This window comes from Salmo salar, chromosome ssa01 (assembly GCF_905237065.1).
Source record: "Salmo salar chromosome ssa01, Ssal_v3.1, whole genome shotgun sequence".
Taxonomy (NCBI): Eukaryota; Metazoa; Chordata; class Actinopteri; order Salmoniformes; family Salmonidae; genus Salmo; species Salmo salar.
This window is the reverse complement of record NC_059442.1, coordinates 100,256,898-100,273,605: the sequence shown is the minus strand read 5'-3', so window position 1 is coordinate 100,273,605 and position 16,708 is coordinate 100,256,898. Positions and strand designations below refer to the sequence as shown.

The following is a 16,708-nucleotide window of genomic DNA, read 5'->3' as shown; positions in this document are numbered from 1 at the left end:
ACCGAGTTTTAATGACTCCAACCTAAGTGTATGTAAACTTCCGACTTCAACTGTACATTCTGTTGGACTGTCAGATTACATTGTGAAGATACAGATTTCAGTAGAATAGGGCATGTTGGCAAACCTCTGGAATTCTGAAATGGAATGGTTAGTACCGGGCAGACACTGGTCAACACTGGTCAGACACTAGTCCAATCCGATTCAAAATCAGTCTAAACAATGCACAGGATAAGATTATTCATTTTATTGGCCACACTATAAATGTCACTAGAACACACAAGCAATACAAGTCAAGGGTTGTTTTCAGGAGGTACAAAATGGAAGAAAATGTTCAAAAACTGGGTGAAACAGCAATGTACTAACTGGACTTTCATTTTCTATTGTTAAACGTTTAGCTATGGTGTGCCCTAATGAACACAACCCTGCTGTTAATTGTGAACTGTTAGAGAAGTCCCTACACTGTCAGACAAGGGGTATCCTACTTCAGCTTTGCCAACACGCCGAAAATACAATTGTAATGGGTACACAAACCATGATAGTTCTACTGGAGGTTCAAAAGAGCAGACCTTTGTGTGTGTATTGCCTTCCAATAGGCAAATATTTTCAGTTCTCTGGGACCCAATAATCAAGTACTAAATGCAGGTGAGTGATTGATTAGTTTGATGCGTTTCTGCTCTTTTCCATTGATCATCGACTACTAATTTCATTGGGTCATCATGGAAAATAGTTATGGGAAACCTTAAACGAATGCCTTTTTTGTGTATATTTCTGTTAAAAAGTACACGGTACAATAATGTATTATATTCACATTAACCCTTTTCTCCATACATGATACATGGGTTTGAAGACTGTGGTGCGACATGCTATGTCCCCGCATTATTCCCTATATAGTGCATTACATTGGACCAGGACCCGTAAGGCAATGGTTGAAAGTAGTGCACTACGTAGGGAATAGGGTGTCATTTGGGACACAAGCACAGTTCTCCTCAGTGCACATCCATACAGACTTTGGTGTTACAACTACTAGAGAAACATCACAGACAGACACCATTTTATGAACTCTACCTTGTGCAACATCACAGATCATTTAGTTCAAATAGAAATGTAACATGTGGAACAGGTCTGTCATGTCAGAATTGATTGGCTAATCGGGTCAGATTTATTCCATGTCATTGTCATTCTGTCAGATTCTTCCATCCGTTCGAGGACAGATAGGACATCTAGATAAAGATGGAATTCGCAGTAGGGGTAACAGCGCTACTGCCCGCCCCACGGCAGTTATTGTTTTGTTAACAAAGCGGAGGTGAGGAGAGTTGTAAAAACAAACAAACAAAAAAATCTAACTTTGTTGTAATATCGCAAACAGACGTGGCTGATTCACCATCAAGGATTCCAGCTTTAAGGGAATGTATGCAAGTGTGTCTAGACTTGGTCTTAGGCCTCCGCTAATGAGCGAAGCCTGGGCATCCAAGGCTAGTGTGTCTAATTAATATGTCACTCATTGATTAATTTCATCTGGGGCAGCCCTTCAAGTAAAATGTGGTAAATATAAATGAACATAGTCCCTCACAAATCACAACATTTGCACAAATAATCTTTAATTGACTCTAAAAATAGTCCAAATATAAAATGAAGTTATAATAATTAGCAGTCCCTCTCAAAGCCTGGCATGACAGTCTACAGTCCCACTATTAGACAAAGAAAACAACCCAGACAGCCAGTCAGGCACACAATTTAAACACTTCACTTGCTCACACGATATCCTCCTCCCACTTAAGAGCAATTTGATTAATGAATATTTCAAATCTCCGTCATTTCCACGTTTAGCACAGAGAGAAGAGACACACACTAACCATCAGGACCAGGTGGTCTTCATTCCCTGACTGTAGTCAGCATCCATGACCTGACTAGTTGGTGGGGGGAGGAAAAATATATAATCTTTCCTTTACATTTTTCCATTTCCTCCCACAAACCAAAGTGCAAAGGGTCAAGCAGTAGCTTCCGCCACACACTGGGAAGCACTTGACACGTAAAGTCCTTATCTGTGTCAATCAGAAACACAATTCCTTTAAGCAGAGTGGTATCAGAGACACACCCCCCCACCCCCAATAGCCTCCCTCTGATGGAGAAGTCTAACAGGCTCCTCCATCTTGGGGCGGTATGGTGGTGTGGAGCTGGCAGGGCTGTAGTGGGTGGGTGGTTCCATAGTCCAGCCCTTCTCTCAGTTAAGGGTGCGCTGCTGATCCAAAATGGAGCCAGTTTCCCCAATGGACTCGTTTCCTACCGACCCTTCTTTAGGAGTTTGGAGTTTCCCTGGAAAAGGCAAGAGGAAGAATGGTGTTAAGTTATACACAATGTACAAAACATTAGGAACACCTTCCTACTATTGAGTTGGTATTTTATTAGGATCACCATTAGCTTTTGCTGAAGCAGCAGCTACTCTTCCTGGGGTCCACAGAAAACAAAGGCACTTCAACAAAAAAACAAGTAAAGGGTCTGAATACTTACGTAAATAGAATATCACATTTACATATTTTTAATAAATTCGCAAAGATTCCTTTCTCATTATGCGGTTGTGTGTGTAGATTGAAGGGAAAAAACAATTTAATCAATTTTAGAATAAAGCTGTAACGTATCAAAATGTGGAAAAAGTCAAGGGGTCTGAATACTTTCCGAATGCACAATACTCTAAACTTTCTTGAATTTGTTCTGGATTTGGGGACTGTGAAAAGACCCCTTGGTGGCATAAGTATGTGTGTCAGAGCTGTGTGTAAGAAGATAATGCAAACAATTTGGGATTTAACATATTAATATTTCTTATAAAAATAAGTGATGCACTCAGTCTCTCCTCAACTCTTAGCCAAGAGAGACTGGCATGCATAGTATTTATATAAGCCCTCTGATTACAATGAAGAGCAAGATGTGCACCTCTGCACCTCTGTTCTGGGCCAGCTGCAGCTTAACTAGGTCTTTCCTTGCAGCACTGGACCACACGACTGGACAAACAAGATTAGACAAAACTAGAGCCTGCAGAACTTGCTTTTTGGAGTGTGGTGTCAAAAAAGCAGAGCTTCTCTTTATTACAGACAGACATCTCCCCATCTTTACATCCATTGAATCTGTTTTGACCATGACCGTTCACAATCTAAGGTAACGTCAATTAATTTAGTCTCCTCAACTTGTTCAACAGCCACACCATTCATTACCGGATTCAGCTGAGGTCTAGAATATAGGGAATGATATGTACCAAATACAATGCTGTTAGTTTGAGATGTTCAGGAGCAGTTTATTACTGGCCACCCATTCCAAAACAGACTGCAACTCTTTGTTAGGGGTTTCCACTCCTGAGTGGTGCAGCGGTCTAAGGCACTGCATCGCGGTGCTTGAGGCATCACTACAGATCCGGGTTCGATCCCGGGATGTGTTGCAGCCGGCCGTGACCGGGAGACACGTTGCGCTGCACAATTGGCCCAGCGTTGTACGGGTTGGGATGTCCTTGTCCCATCGTGCTCTAGCGACTCCTGTGGCGGCCCGGGCGCATGCACGCTGACATGGTCGGCAGTTGTACGGTGTTTCCTCCAACACATTGGTGCTGCCGGGTTAAGCGAGCAGTGTCAAGAAGCAGTCCAGCTTGGCAGGGTCATGTTTCGGAGGACGCATGGCTCTCGACCTTCGCCTCTCCCGAGTCCATACGGAAGTTGCAGCGATTAGACAAGACTAACTACCAATTGGATATCATGAAATTGGGGAGAAAGAGGGATAAAAAGTTTTTTTTAAAAGTGACTTCATTAGCTGTGGTTGCTGATGCGTATATGGTTTCATAAGCATACACAAATGCTTTGTTTAATGCCAGTGGCAAAAATATATTTTTTTAAATGAGTAAAGGGCCTAGAGAGATGCCCTGCGGAACATCACACTTTACATGTTTGACATTAGAGAAGCTTCCATTAAAGAAAAGCCTGAGTTCTATTAGATAGCTCTGAATCCACAATATGGCAGAGGTTGAAAAGCCATAACAGATATGTTTTTCAACAACAGGTTATGGTCAATAATATTAAAAGCTGCATGGAAATCTAACAGTACAGCTCCCAAAATATTCTTATTATCATTTTCTTTCAACCAATCAGTCATTTGTGTCAGTGCGGTACATGTTGAGTGACCTTCTCTATAAGCATGCCGAAAGTCTGTTGTTAATTTGTTTACAGAGAAATAGCATTGTATTTGGTCAAAGACAATTTTCTCCAACAGTTTGCTAGGAGCTGGCAGCAAGCTGATAGGTCTGCTGTTAGGACCAGTAAAGGCTGCTTTACCACTCCACTTTACCACATTCCGCTACCACTTGGGTAGTGGAATTACTTTAGGGTCAGATTAAAGATATGACAGATAGCAGTGGCTATAGAGTCAGCTTCCATCCTAAGTAGCTTTCCATCTAAGCTGTCAAAGCCCAGGAGGTTTGTCATTATTGATCGATAACCATTTTTCCACCTCTCCCACACTAACTTTACAAAATTCAAAGTTGCAATGCTTTTCTTTCATTATTTTTTTCTTATTATAAATGAATACGATGGCTCACTGTTCGTTGTTGGCATTTCCAGCTTAAGTTTGCCTACTTTGATAATGAAGTAGTCAAAATAATGGCAACATCAAATGGTTTTGTGATAAGCCATCTGATTTGATGAAAGATGGAGTTGAATGTCTTTCTGCCCATAATTTCATTTAAAGTGCTCTAAAGTTTATTTTCCATCATTCTTTATATCATTGATATTGGCTTCATAATACAGTTTCTTTTGTTGTTGAGTTTAGTCTCAGAATTTCTCAATTTGCAGTAGGTCAGCCAGTCAGATGTACAGCCAGATGTATTAGCCACTCCTTTTGCCCTCTCTCTTTCAACCATACAGTTTCTCAATTCCTCATCAATCCATGGAGCATGAACAGCTCTTAGTCAGTTTCTAACAGGTGAATGTTTAATCAATAATTTGAAGAAGCAATTTCATAAATTCATCAAGTGCAGCGTCTGGATGCTCCTTATTAATCACATCCGACCAACAAATATATGTAACATCATCCACATAAAAGTCACAGCAAAATCTTTTGTATGATCTCTTATACAGTAATTTAGGCCCAGCTTTTGGAACTTTGGCTTTCCTGGATATAGCCACAATATTGTGATCACTGCATCCAATGGGTAAGGATACAGCTTTAGAACAAAGTTCTTCAGTACTAGTAAAAATGTGATCAATACATGTGGATGATCTTGTTCCGGAGGTGTTTGTAAACACCCTGGTACATTGATTAATCATTTGAACCAGATTACAGGCACTATTTACAGTGAGAAGCTTCCTCTTGAGCGGACAACTAGATGAAAACCAGTCAATATTCAGGTCCCCAAGAAAGTAGACCTCTGTTTACATCACATACAAGAAAAGGCTTTAGATGTGCCAGGTGAACCTGCAAACACAACACTTCAAAAACACTTGACATAATAAGATCTTCTCTAAGCATTACAGGGATATGGCTCTGAATATACAGTTGCAGTCGGAAGTTTACATACACCTTAGCCAAATAAACTGAGTTAAAATGTTTCACAATTTCTGACATTTAATCCTAGTACAAATTCCCTGTTTTAGGTCAGTTAGGATCACCACTTTATTTCCACCTAGCTACCCCTACCGCGGTCAACAGCACTGCACCCCCCACAGCTACTCGCCCAAGCCTTGCCCATTTCTCCTTCTCCCAAATCCAGTCAGCTGATGTTCTGAAAGAGCTGCAAAATCTGGACCCCTACAAATCAGCCGGGCTAGACAATCTGGACCCTTTCTTTCTAAAATGATCTGCCGTAATTGTTGCAACCCCTATTACTAGCCTGTTCAACTTCCATTTCGTGTCGTCTGAGATTCCAAAAGATTGGAAAGCAGCTGCTGTCATCCCACTCTTCAAAGGAGAGACACTCTTGACCCAAACTGCTACAGACCTATATTTATCCTACCCTGCCTTTCTAAGGTCTTCGAAAGCCAAGTCAACAAACAGATTACCGACCATTTCGAATCCCACCGCACCTTCTCCGCTATGCAATCTGGTTTCAGAGCTGGTCATGGGTGCACCTCAGCCACGCTCAAGGTCCTAAACAATATCGTAACCGCCATCGATAAGAAACAATACTGCGCTGCCACATTCATTGACCTTGTGGTGGCTAATTTCTGCATTACCAAATGAGGAGTTACAAACACACCAGTCCGAGTTAAAACGACATCTTTAATACTTAATTAAGATACTTTTGCAAAAGTTCTTGACCCCCAATAATGCACTCTCTCGAATGAATCATTTAATGAGGTGATTACAGAATGGCTACAGGGATCTTTTAACGATACAGCCCCTTCAACGTACATTGACAAACCACAGATACTTAGTAACAGTTCACAAAGGTTAAGTTTTGTATGACAGATATCAATAAAACACATCAGACAGTAACTGCTATGTCAACAGGATTAATGGTATAGCCCAGTATCTGGTCTCCTTAGAACTGTCCCTCCCTGGTACGGTATTGAACAGAACTATTTCATCCAATGGCATATATCAATTGTCAACTCTAGATACTCCCATCTCAAGCAAACCCCCTCTTGACCCCACTCCTGGACAGGCTCACTGGAGGGAGTGAGCCTCTAGGCCATATATTATCACAGGATAAGTGTGAGATCTAAGAGAGGACATACAAGTGTCTGAGCCCCAGCTAAGGTAGACGTGCAACTGAAAAGACACCAGAGTCCAATGGACACTTTCTAATGACAAGTACCTCAAATAAGCATATTATACTAATAAAACATCTTAATTATCTATGTTACCCAACTAATTCTGATTCGTCCACGACAACCTGGCCAAGGCTTTCGACTCTGTCAATCACCACATCCTCATCGGCAGACTCAATAGACTTGGTTTCTGAAATGATTGCCTTGCCTGGTTCACCAACTACTTTTCTGATAGAGTTCAATGTGTCAAATCGGATGGCCTGTTGTCCGGGCCTCTGGTAGTCTATGGGGGTGCCACAGGGTTCAATTCTTGGGCCAACTCTTTTCTCTGAATACATCAATGACGTCGCTCTTGCTGCTGGTGAGTCTCTGATCCACCTCTATGCAGACGACACCATTCTGTATACTTCTGGCCCTTCTTTGGACACTGTGTTAACAACCCTCCAGACGAGCTTCAATGCCATACAACTCTCCTTCCGTGGCCTTCAACTGCTCTTAAACGCAAGTAAAACTAAATGCATGCTATTCAATCGATCACTGCCCGCACCTGCTCGCCCGTCCAGCATCACTACTCTGGACGGTTCTGACTTAGAATATGTGGACAACTACAAATACCTAGGTGTCTGGTTAGACTGTAAGCTCTCCTTCCAGACTCACATTAAACATCTCCAATCCAAAGTTAAATCTAGAATTGGCTTCCTATTTCGCAACAAAGCATCCTTCACTCATGCTGCCAAACATACCCTCGTAAAACTGACCATCCTACCGATCCTAGACTTCGGCGATGTCATTTACAAAATAGCCTCCAATACCCTACTCAAACTGGATGCAGTCTATCACAGTGCCATCTGTTTTGTCACCAAAGCCCCATAAACTACCCACCATTGCAACCTGTACGCTCTCGTTGGCTGGCCTTCGCTTCATACTCGTCGCAAAACCCATTGGCTCCAGGTCATCTACAAGACCCTGCTAGGTAAAGTCCCCCCTTATCTCCGCTCACTGGTCACCATAGCAGCACCCACCTGTAGCACGCGCTCCAGCAGGTATACCTCTCTGGTCACCCCCCAAGCCAATTCCTCCTTTGGCCGTCTCTCCTTCCAGTTCTCTGTTGCCGATGACTGGAACAAACTACAAATATCTCTGAAACTGGAAACACTTATCTCCCTCACTAGCTTTAAGCACCAGCTGTCAGAGCAGCTCACAGATCACTGCACCTGTACAGAGCCCATCTATAATTTAGCCCATACAACTACCTCTTCCCCTACTGTATTTATTTATTGATTTTGCTCCTTTGCACCCCATTATTTCTATTTCTACTTTGCACTTTCTTCCACTACAAATCTACCATTCCAGTGTTTTACTTGCTATATTGTATTTACTTTGCCACCATGGCCTTTTTTGCCTTTACCTCCCTCATCTCACCTCATTTGCTCACATTGTATACAGACTTATTTTTCTACTGTATTATTGACTGAATGTTTGTTTTACTCCATGTGTTACTCTGTGTTGTTGTATGTGTCGAACTGCTTTGATTTATCTTGGCCAGGTCGCAATTGTAAATGAGAACTTGTTCTCAACTTGCCTACCTGGTTAAATAAAGGTGAAATAAAAATAAATAAAAACATTTAAGAATGTGAAATGTCAGGATTAGAGTGATTTATTTCAGCTTCTATTTCTTTCATCACATTCGCAGTGGGTCAGAAGTTTACATACGCTCAATTAGTATTTGGTAGCATTGCCTTTAAATTGTTTAATTTAGGTCAAACGTTTCGGGTAGCCTTCCACAAGCTTCCCACAATAAGGTGGGTGAATTTTGGCCCATTCCTCCTGACAGAGCTGGTGTAACTGAATCAGGTTTGTAGGCCTCCTTGCTCGCACACACTTTTTTAGTTCTGCCCACAAATTTTCTATGGGATTGATGTCAGAGCTTTGTGACGGCCATTCCAATATCTTGACTTTATTAGCCTTAAGCCATTTTGCCACAACTTTGGAAGTATGCTTGGGGTCATTGTCCATTTGGAAGAGCCATTTGCGACCAAGCTTTAACTTCCTGACTGATGTCTTGAGGTGTTGCTTCAATATATCTACAATTTTGCTTCCTCATAATGCCATCTATTTTGTGAAGTGCACCAGTCCCTCCTGCAGCAAAGCACCTCCACGACATGCTGCCACCCCCGTGCTTCACGGTTGGGATGGTGTTCTTCAGCTTGCAAGCCTCCTCCCCCTTTTCCTCCAAACATAACGATGGTCATTATGGCCAAAATATTTGTTTCATCAGACCAGAGGACATTTCTCCAAAATGTATGATCTTTGTCCCCATGTGCAGTTGCAAACCGTAGTCTGGCTTTTTTATGGCAGTTTTGGAGCAGTGGGTTCTTCCTTGCTGAGCAGCCTTTCAGGTTATGTCGATATAGGACTCATTTTACTGTGGATAGATATACTTTTGTACCTGTTTCCTCCAGCATCTTCACAAGGTTCTTTGCTGTTGTTTTGGGATTGATTTGCACTTTTCACACCAAAGTACGTTCATTTCTAGGAAACAGAACGCGTCTCCTGCCTGAGCGGTATGGCGGCTGCGTGGTCCCATGGTGTTTATACTTGCGTACTATTGCTTGTACAGATGAACGTGGTACCTTCAGGTGTTTGGAAATTGCTCCCAAGGATGAACCAGACTTCCAGAGGTCTTGGCTGATTTCTTTTGATTTTCCCATGATGTCAAGCAAAGAGGCCCTGAGATGGAAGGTAGGCTTGAAATACATCAACAGGTACACCTCCAATTGACTCAAATGTCAATTAGCCTATCAGAAGCTTCTAAAGCCATGCCATTTTCTGGAATTTTCCAAGCTGTTTAACCTGTTATGGCTAGGGGGCAGTATTTTCACGGCTGGATAAAAAACGTACCCGATTTAATCTGGTTACTAATCCTACCCAGTAACTAGAATATGCATATACTTTTTATATATGGATAGAAAACACCCTAAAGTTTCTAAAACTGTTTGAATGGTGTCTGTGAGTATAACAGAACTCAAATGGCAGGTCAAAACCTGAGAGATTCCTTTACAGGAAGTGGCCTGTCTGACCATTTCTTGAACTTCTTTGCCATCTCTATCTTTTACAAAGGATCTCTGCTCTAACGTGACACTTCCTACGTCTTCCATGGGCGCTCAGAGCCCGGGAAAAACCTGAATGTCGTCATTTCAGCCCCAGGCTGAAACACATTATCGCCTTTCTCAAGTGGCCGATCAAGGGACTGTGGGCTTAGGCGCGTGCCCTGGCCGCCCCCGTCTTTGTGATTTTTCCTCCGTTTGCCGAAAAAGAGATTCCCGGTCGGAATATTATCGCTTTTTTACGAGATAAATTGCATAAAAATTGATTTTAAACAGTGGTTGACATGCTTCGAAGTACGGTAATGGAATATTTAGAAAATATTTGTCACGAATTGCGCAATGCGCACGACCCTGATTTTAGGATAGTGTCTGGGACGCACGAACAAAACGCCGCTATTCGGATATAACGATGGATTATTTTGGACCAAACCAACATTTGTTATTGAAGTAGCAGTCCTGGGAGTGCATTCTGACGAAGACAACAAAAGGTAATCAAACTTTTATAATAGTAAATCTGATTTTGGTGAAGGCTAAACTTGCCGGGTGTCTAAATAGCCCAGCCATCACGGGCTAGCTATGTACTTAGAATATTGCAAAATGTGCTTTCACCAAAAAGCTATTTTAAAAATCGGACATATCGAGTGCATAGAGGAGTTCTGTATCTATAATTCTTAAAATAATTGTTATGCTTTTTGTGAACGTTTATCGTGAGTAATTTAGTAAATTGTTAGCAAATTCCCCGGAAGTTTGCGGGGGGTATGCTAGTTCTGAACGTCACATGCTAATGTAAAAAGCAGTTTTTTTATATAAATATGAACTTGATTGAACAAAACATGCATGTATTGTATAACATAATGTCCTAGGTGTGTCATCTGATGAAGATCATCAAAGGTTAGTGCTGCATTTAGCTGTCTTCTGGGTTTTTGTGACATTATATGCTAGCTTGAAAAATGGGTGTCTGATTATTTCTGGCTTGGTACTCTGCTGACATAATCTAATGTTTTGCTTTCGCTGTAAAGCCTTTTTGAAATCGGACAGTGTGGTTAGATAAAGGAGAGTCTTGTCTTTAAAATGCTGTGAAATAGTCATATGTTTGAAAAATTGAAGTTTTTGTATTTTTGAGGAATTTGTAATTCGCGCCATGCCTATCATTAGATATTGGAGCAGGTGTTCCGCTAGCGGAACGTCTAGATGTAAGAGGTTAAAGGCACAGTCAACTTAGTGTATGTAAACTTCTGACCCACTGGAATTGTGATACGTGAAATAATCTGTCTGTAGACAATTGTTGGAAAAATTACTTGTGTCAAGCACGAAGTAGATGTCCTAACTGACTTGCCAAAACTATAGTTTGTTAACAAGAAATGTGTGGATTGGTTGAAAAACAAGTTTTAAATCACTCCAACCTAAGTGTAAACTTCCAACTTCAACTGTATACTTCAAAACCTCTCACACAGGCATTCCTGCCTATTCTATAGATTTATATCCTTGTATTGCTACTGCTGTATAATCAAATAAATTATCTAAGTGAGTCTCAGAAATGGCTAATATATGAATGTTATATGATGTTTCTTTCCTGGGTAGCTTATCAGAGATAGACATAATACTGAAAAGAGCAAACAAAGCAAGAGAAAATATATTCATTCAGCAGTCCATTAACCTCTCTTGGGTAGGGGGCAGTATTTTCATGTCCGGATAAAAAACTTACCCAATTTAATCTGGTTATTACTCCTGCCCAGAAACTAGAATATGCATATAATTGTTTGATTTGGATAGAAAACACCCTAAAGTTTCTAAAACTGTTTGAATGGTATCTGTGAGTATAACAGAACTCATATGGGCAGGCCAAAACCTGAGAAGATTCTATACAGGAAGTGCCCTCTCTGACCATTTCTTGGCCTTCTATAGCCTCTTTATCGAAAACAGAGGATCTCTGCTGTAACGTGACATTTTCTAAGGCTCCCATAGGCTCTCAGAAGGCGCCAGAACGGGGAATGATGACTCTGCAGTCCCTGGCTGAAAAACAGTAGCGCATTTGGAAAGTGGTCGATCTGAGAACAATGACACGGGAGCGAGCGTGCACGTGTAAACACCGTTTTCTTCTTTCAGTCTTTGAACGAAAACGTCTCCCGGTCGGAATATTATCGCTATTTTACGAGAAAAATCGCATAAAAATTGATTTTAAACAGCGTTTGACATGTTTCGAAGTAATGTAATGGAATATTTCGAATTTTTTTTTGTCACGACACGCGTCCGCGTGTCACCGTTCGGATAGGGACCTGAACGCACGGACAAAACAGAGGATATTTGAACATAACTATGGATTATTTTGAACCAAAACAACATTTGTGGTTGAAGTAGAAGTCCTGGGAGTGCATTCTGACGAAGAACAGCAAAGGTAATCCAATTTTTCTTATAGTAATTCTGAGTTTAGTGAACGCCAAACTTGGTGGGTGTCAAATTAGCTAGCCCGTGATGGCGAGCTATCACGTGATTGCATAAAGGAGTTCTGTATCTATAATTCTTAAAATAATTGTGTTTTTTGTGAACGTTTATCTTGAGTAATTTAGTAAATTCACCGGAAGTTTTCGGTATGTTAGCTAGTTCTGAACGTCACATGCTAATGTAAAACGCTGTTTTTTTATATAAATATGAACTTGATTGAACAAAACATGCATGTATTGTATAACAATGTCCTAGGAGTGTCATCTGATGAAGATCAAAGGTTAGTGCTGCATTTAGCTGTGGTTTTGGTTTTTGTGACATTACATGCTAGCTTGAAAAATGGGTGTGTGATTATTTCTGGCTGGGTACTCTCCTGACATAATCTAATGTTTTGCTTTCGTTGTAAAGCCTTTTTGAAATCGGACAATGTGGTTAGATTAACGAGAGTCTTGTCTTTAAAATGGTGTAAAATAGTCATATGTTTGAGAAATTAAAGTTATAGCATTTTTAAGGTTTTTGAATATTGTGCCACTCGATTCCACTGGTTGTTGACTAGGTGGGACGATTTCGTCCCACATACCCGAGAGAGGTTAATCAATTGGTGTGTGTGTGTGCTGCGGGGTTGAAGCAAAGAACCCATAGGCTTGGCTCTCTCACCCCTTTCTGGCTTCTGGGAGGGAGGGTGGACAATGAGCCTGTCATGGCAGATGTAAGCAATGTCCCCACACTCTCTGCCAATGTTCATGGCTGTGTATAAGTTCTTTCCTCTTCTGTCGCACAACTTCAGGATGGTAGTCATTGAGGAAGATATACATACCTCTCAAATTCTTGGCTCTTTCCAGACCAACTACATTGTCCTGAACCTCAGGAACTTGATAACTATCGGCATGGGCCTGTCACCTGGGCCGGTGGTGGATTTTCCAGTCCTGTGGGCAGTTCTCCACCTCAATCTTCCTGTGGTCTTCAATTTATCAGAAATCATCACTCCGTCCAGGTCTCATGTGGAGATTCTGAAATTGTTGTTCCACCTTGATTGTCCCTCATTGTAATCATGTATTCACACAGAGAACTGATGTCCTATCTCACTGACTTACAGATTGCTGTAATCTTGCCATTCTCCTGTTTCAACTCATTGAGCTGACCCTGGGAGAACTGCAAACTGTTCTTCAGGTCCTGGACCTCTCTGGTCAGATTGTCTATTCTTTTATTAGTTGAATTCCCCAGTATTTGGACAAAACACTTGAAGCTATTTTATTTTGCCCGCAGAACAGCCTCAATTCATCAGGGCATGGACTACAAGGTGTCGAAAGTGTTCCACAGGGATGCTGGCCCATGTTGACGCCAATACTTCCCACAGTTGTGTCAAGTTGGCTGGATGTCCTTTGGTTGGCGGACCATTCTTGATACACACAGGAAACTGTGGAGCGTGAAAAACCCAGTAGTGTTGTAGTTGCTGAAACACTCAAACCGGTGCGCCAAACACCTACTACCATAACGTGTTCAAAGGCACTTTATCTTTTGTCTTGCCCATTCACTGTCTGAATGGCACACATACACAATCCATGTCAAGCCTTAAAATCCTTTCACCTGTCTCCAACTTTCATCTACACTAATTGAAGTGGATTTATGGGTATCTACAAGCATGCTAGTGTGGGAATAACCATTCCCACACTAGCATGCTAGCAGATGCCCATAGACTTCCATTGTTAGCAACTGCGCTAGCGCTAGTTAGCAACTTCCTTCAAACTGCATACAGAGACATAAAAATGGTGTCCACGAGTTAATCTCACTCTGGGGTAGTAGATTAGGGCCTCTTTGCAAAAATACCGGAGTACCCCTTAAAGATACACTTCTGTTAAAACACAGATGAGTGTGTTGGGCAGTTTCAGGACAGAAGGCGTGTTTGCTGTACCTCCACCCCCCAGTTCCCCTCAGACCCTGCTATACCCCCTATCCTCCACCTCCCCGTTCCCCTCAGACCCTGCTATACCCCCTATCCTCCACCTCCCTGTTCCCCTCAGACCCTGCTATACCCCCTATCCTCCACCTACCTGTTTTCCGCTCAGACCCTGCTATACCCCCTATCCTCCCCCTACCTGTTTTCCGCTCAGACCCTGCTATACCCCTTATCCTCCACCTCCCTGTTCCCCTCAGACCCTGCTATACCCCCTATCCTCCACCTCCCCGTTCCCCTCAGACCCTGCTATACCCCCTATCCTCCACCTCCCCGTTCCCCTCAGACCCTGCTATACCCCCTATCCTCCACCTCCCCGTTCCCCTCAGACCCTTCTATACCCCCCGCCTCCCTGTTCCCCTCAGACCCTGTTATACCCCCCTATCCCCCACCTCCCTGTTCCCCTCAGACCCTTCTATACCCCCCGCCTCCCTGTTCCCCTCAGACCCTTCTATACCCCCTATCCCCCACCTTCCTGTTCCCCTCAGACCCTTCTATACTCCCCGACTCCATTCCCATCAGACCCTTCTATACCCCCCATCCCCCGCCTCCATTCCCCTCAGACCCTTCTATACCCCCCGCCCCTCTGTTCCCCTCAGACCCTTCTATACCCCCCGCCTCCCTGTTCCCCTCAGACCCTTCTATACCCCCCGCCTCCCTGTTCCCCTCAGACCCTTCTATACCCCCCATCCCCCACCTTCCTGTTCCCCTCAGACCCTTCTATACCCCCCGACTCCATGTTCCCCTCAGACCCTTCTGTACCCCCAGCCTCCCTGTTCCCCTCACACTGGATAGTAGTTTGTTACTGGGATATGTCTACACAGCATGTCAGCATAACCTCACCTAGTACTGCTTCTCTGTCTGTCTAGACCAGTGAGTGGCATATTTTCATTTAACCTTAATTTATCCAGGTTTGTCTCAATGAGGGAGTGGTGTGAGGGGACTCTGTACCTTGCTGCCCAGTTTGAGTATGTCAATCTCCTCTCTCTGTTTGCTGAGAGTCTCGTTCATGCTACACAGGTGGTCGCTCATCATACTAAGTTGTTCCTTGTAACTCCTTTTGGTCGTGGCAAGCTCATCCTGAAAGACAAGGAGCAGGTTGTGGTTAGTTAGAGCCAGTATGATTGTTCAAGGTTCAAGTTAATTTGCCATGTCTCAGTTGGAGCATGGCTCTTGCAATGCCAGGGTTCAATTCCCGGGCCACCGATACTTAAAAATGTATGAACGCATGATTAAAAGTCACTTTGGATAAAAGCGTCTGCTAAATTGCATTTCATTGAATAAATGGGAAATCTTACAAAAAACCAGCGAAAAAAATTGAGGACCAAGTTCAGGACAAATATGCAACACAACTACCAATGTAATAAAGCTGATTGTATTCTATCTGAATGGATGGATATGGGATAAGCTGCTTTCTTTCAGTCTGGAAATTATACAACAGATGTTGTTTACCTGCAGACGTGTGATGTTCTGATTAGCCAATTTGACCTCCTCAGTCAGTGTCTCCCGTGACTTCTCTGCAATGGCCAGACGCTTGGCCAGGGCTCGACACTGGGGGGGGTTACAACACAGGAGATACTGACAATAAACAGATATCCACAGATGACCACGTCCTTCAACTAATGAAGTCACTAAATGGGATGTCTTCACTAAAACTAGATCTAGGCATACATGATGTCTGGGTTTGAACTGGAATGACTGCTACATTAAATACACTTTGTTAGAAACACTTCCTAAGCCAGTTCCCTATCTGTCAGACACTCTGTCCTTTGGGTGGTGGACCATTCTTGATACACACAGGAAACTGTTGAGCGTGAAAAATCCAGCAGCGTTGCAGTTCTTGACACAAACCAGTGTGCCTGCCACCTACCCTGTTCAAAGGCACTTAAATCCATTGTCTTACCCATTCACCATCTGAATGGCACACAAACACAATCCATGTCTCAATTGTCTCAAGGCCTAACAATCCTTCTTTAACCTGTCTCCTCCCCTTCATCGACAATGATTGAAGTGGATTTAACAAGTGACATCAATAAGGGATCATAGCTTTCACCTGGTCAGTCTGTCATGGAAAGAGCAAGTGTTATTAATGTTTTGTACACTCAGTGTATATCATGTAGGGCTGGGAATAACCAGGGACCTCACAATAAGATATCACTATACTTAGGCGTCGATTCTATATGTATTGAGATTCTCACGATTCTATATGTATTGAGATTCTCACGATTCTATATGTATTGAGATTCTCACGATTCTATATGTATTGAGATTCTCACGATTCTATATGTTTTGAGATTCTCACGATTCTATATGTTTTGAGATTCTCACGATTCTATATGTTTTGAGATTCTCACGATTCTATATGTTTTGAGATTCTCACGATTCTATATGTTTTGAGATTCTCACGATTCTATATGTTTTGAGATTCTCACGATTCTATATGTTTTGAGATTCGATACTGT

At 42.4% G+C, this 16,708-nt stretch overlaps 1 protein-coding gene across 1 annotated transcript in view; it reads right to left on the bottom strand.

Moving 5' to 3' along the window:
• Positions 1-229: 229 nt before the first annotated feature.
• The window catches only part of LOC106611138 (protein phosphatase 1 regulatory subunit 21), a 52,817-nt gene continuing 36,338 nt past the window's right edge, over positions 230-16,708 (bottom strand). The window contains exons 19-21 of the mRNA XM_045724875.1: positions 15,699-15,797; positions 15,198-15,326; positions 230-2,313 (exon numbers count right to left, since the gene is read on the bottom strand). Of these exons, the coding sequence (XP_045580831.1) occupies positions 2,281-2,313; positions 15,198-15,326; positions 15,699-15,797 (261 nt within the window). The 3' untranslated portion in view covers positions 230-2,280. The remainder of the gene's footprint in view (positions 2,314-15,197; positions 15,327-15,698; positions 15,798-16,708) is intronic.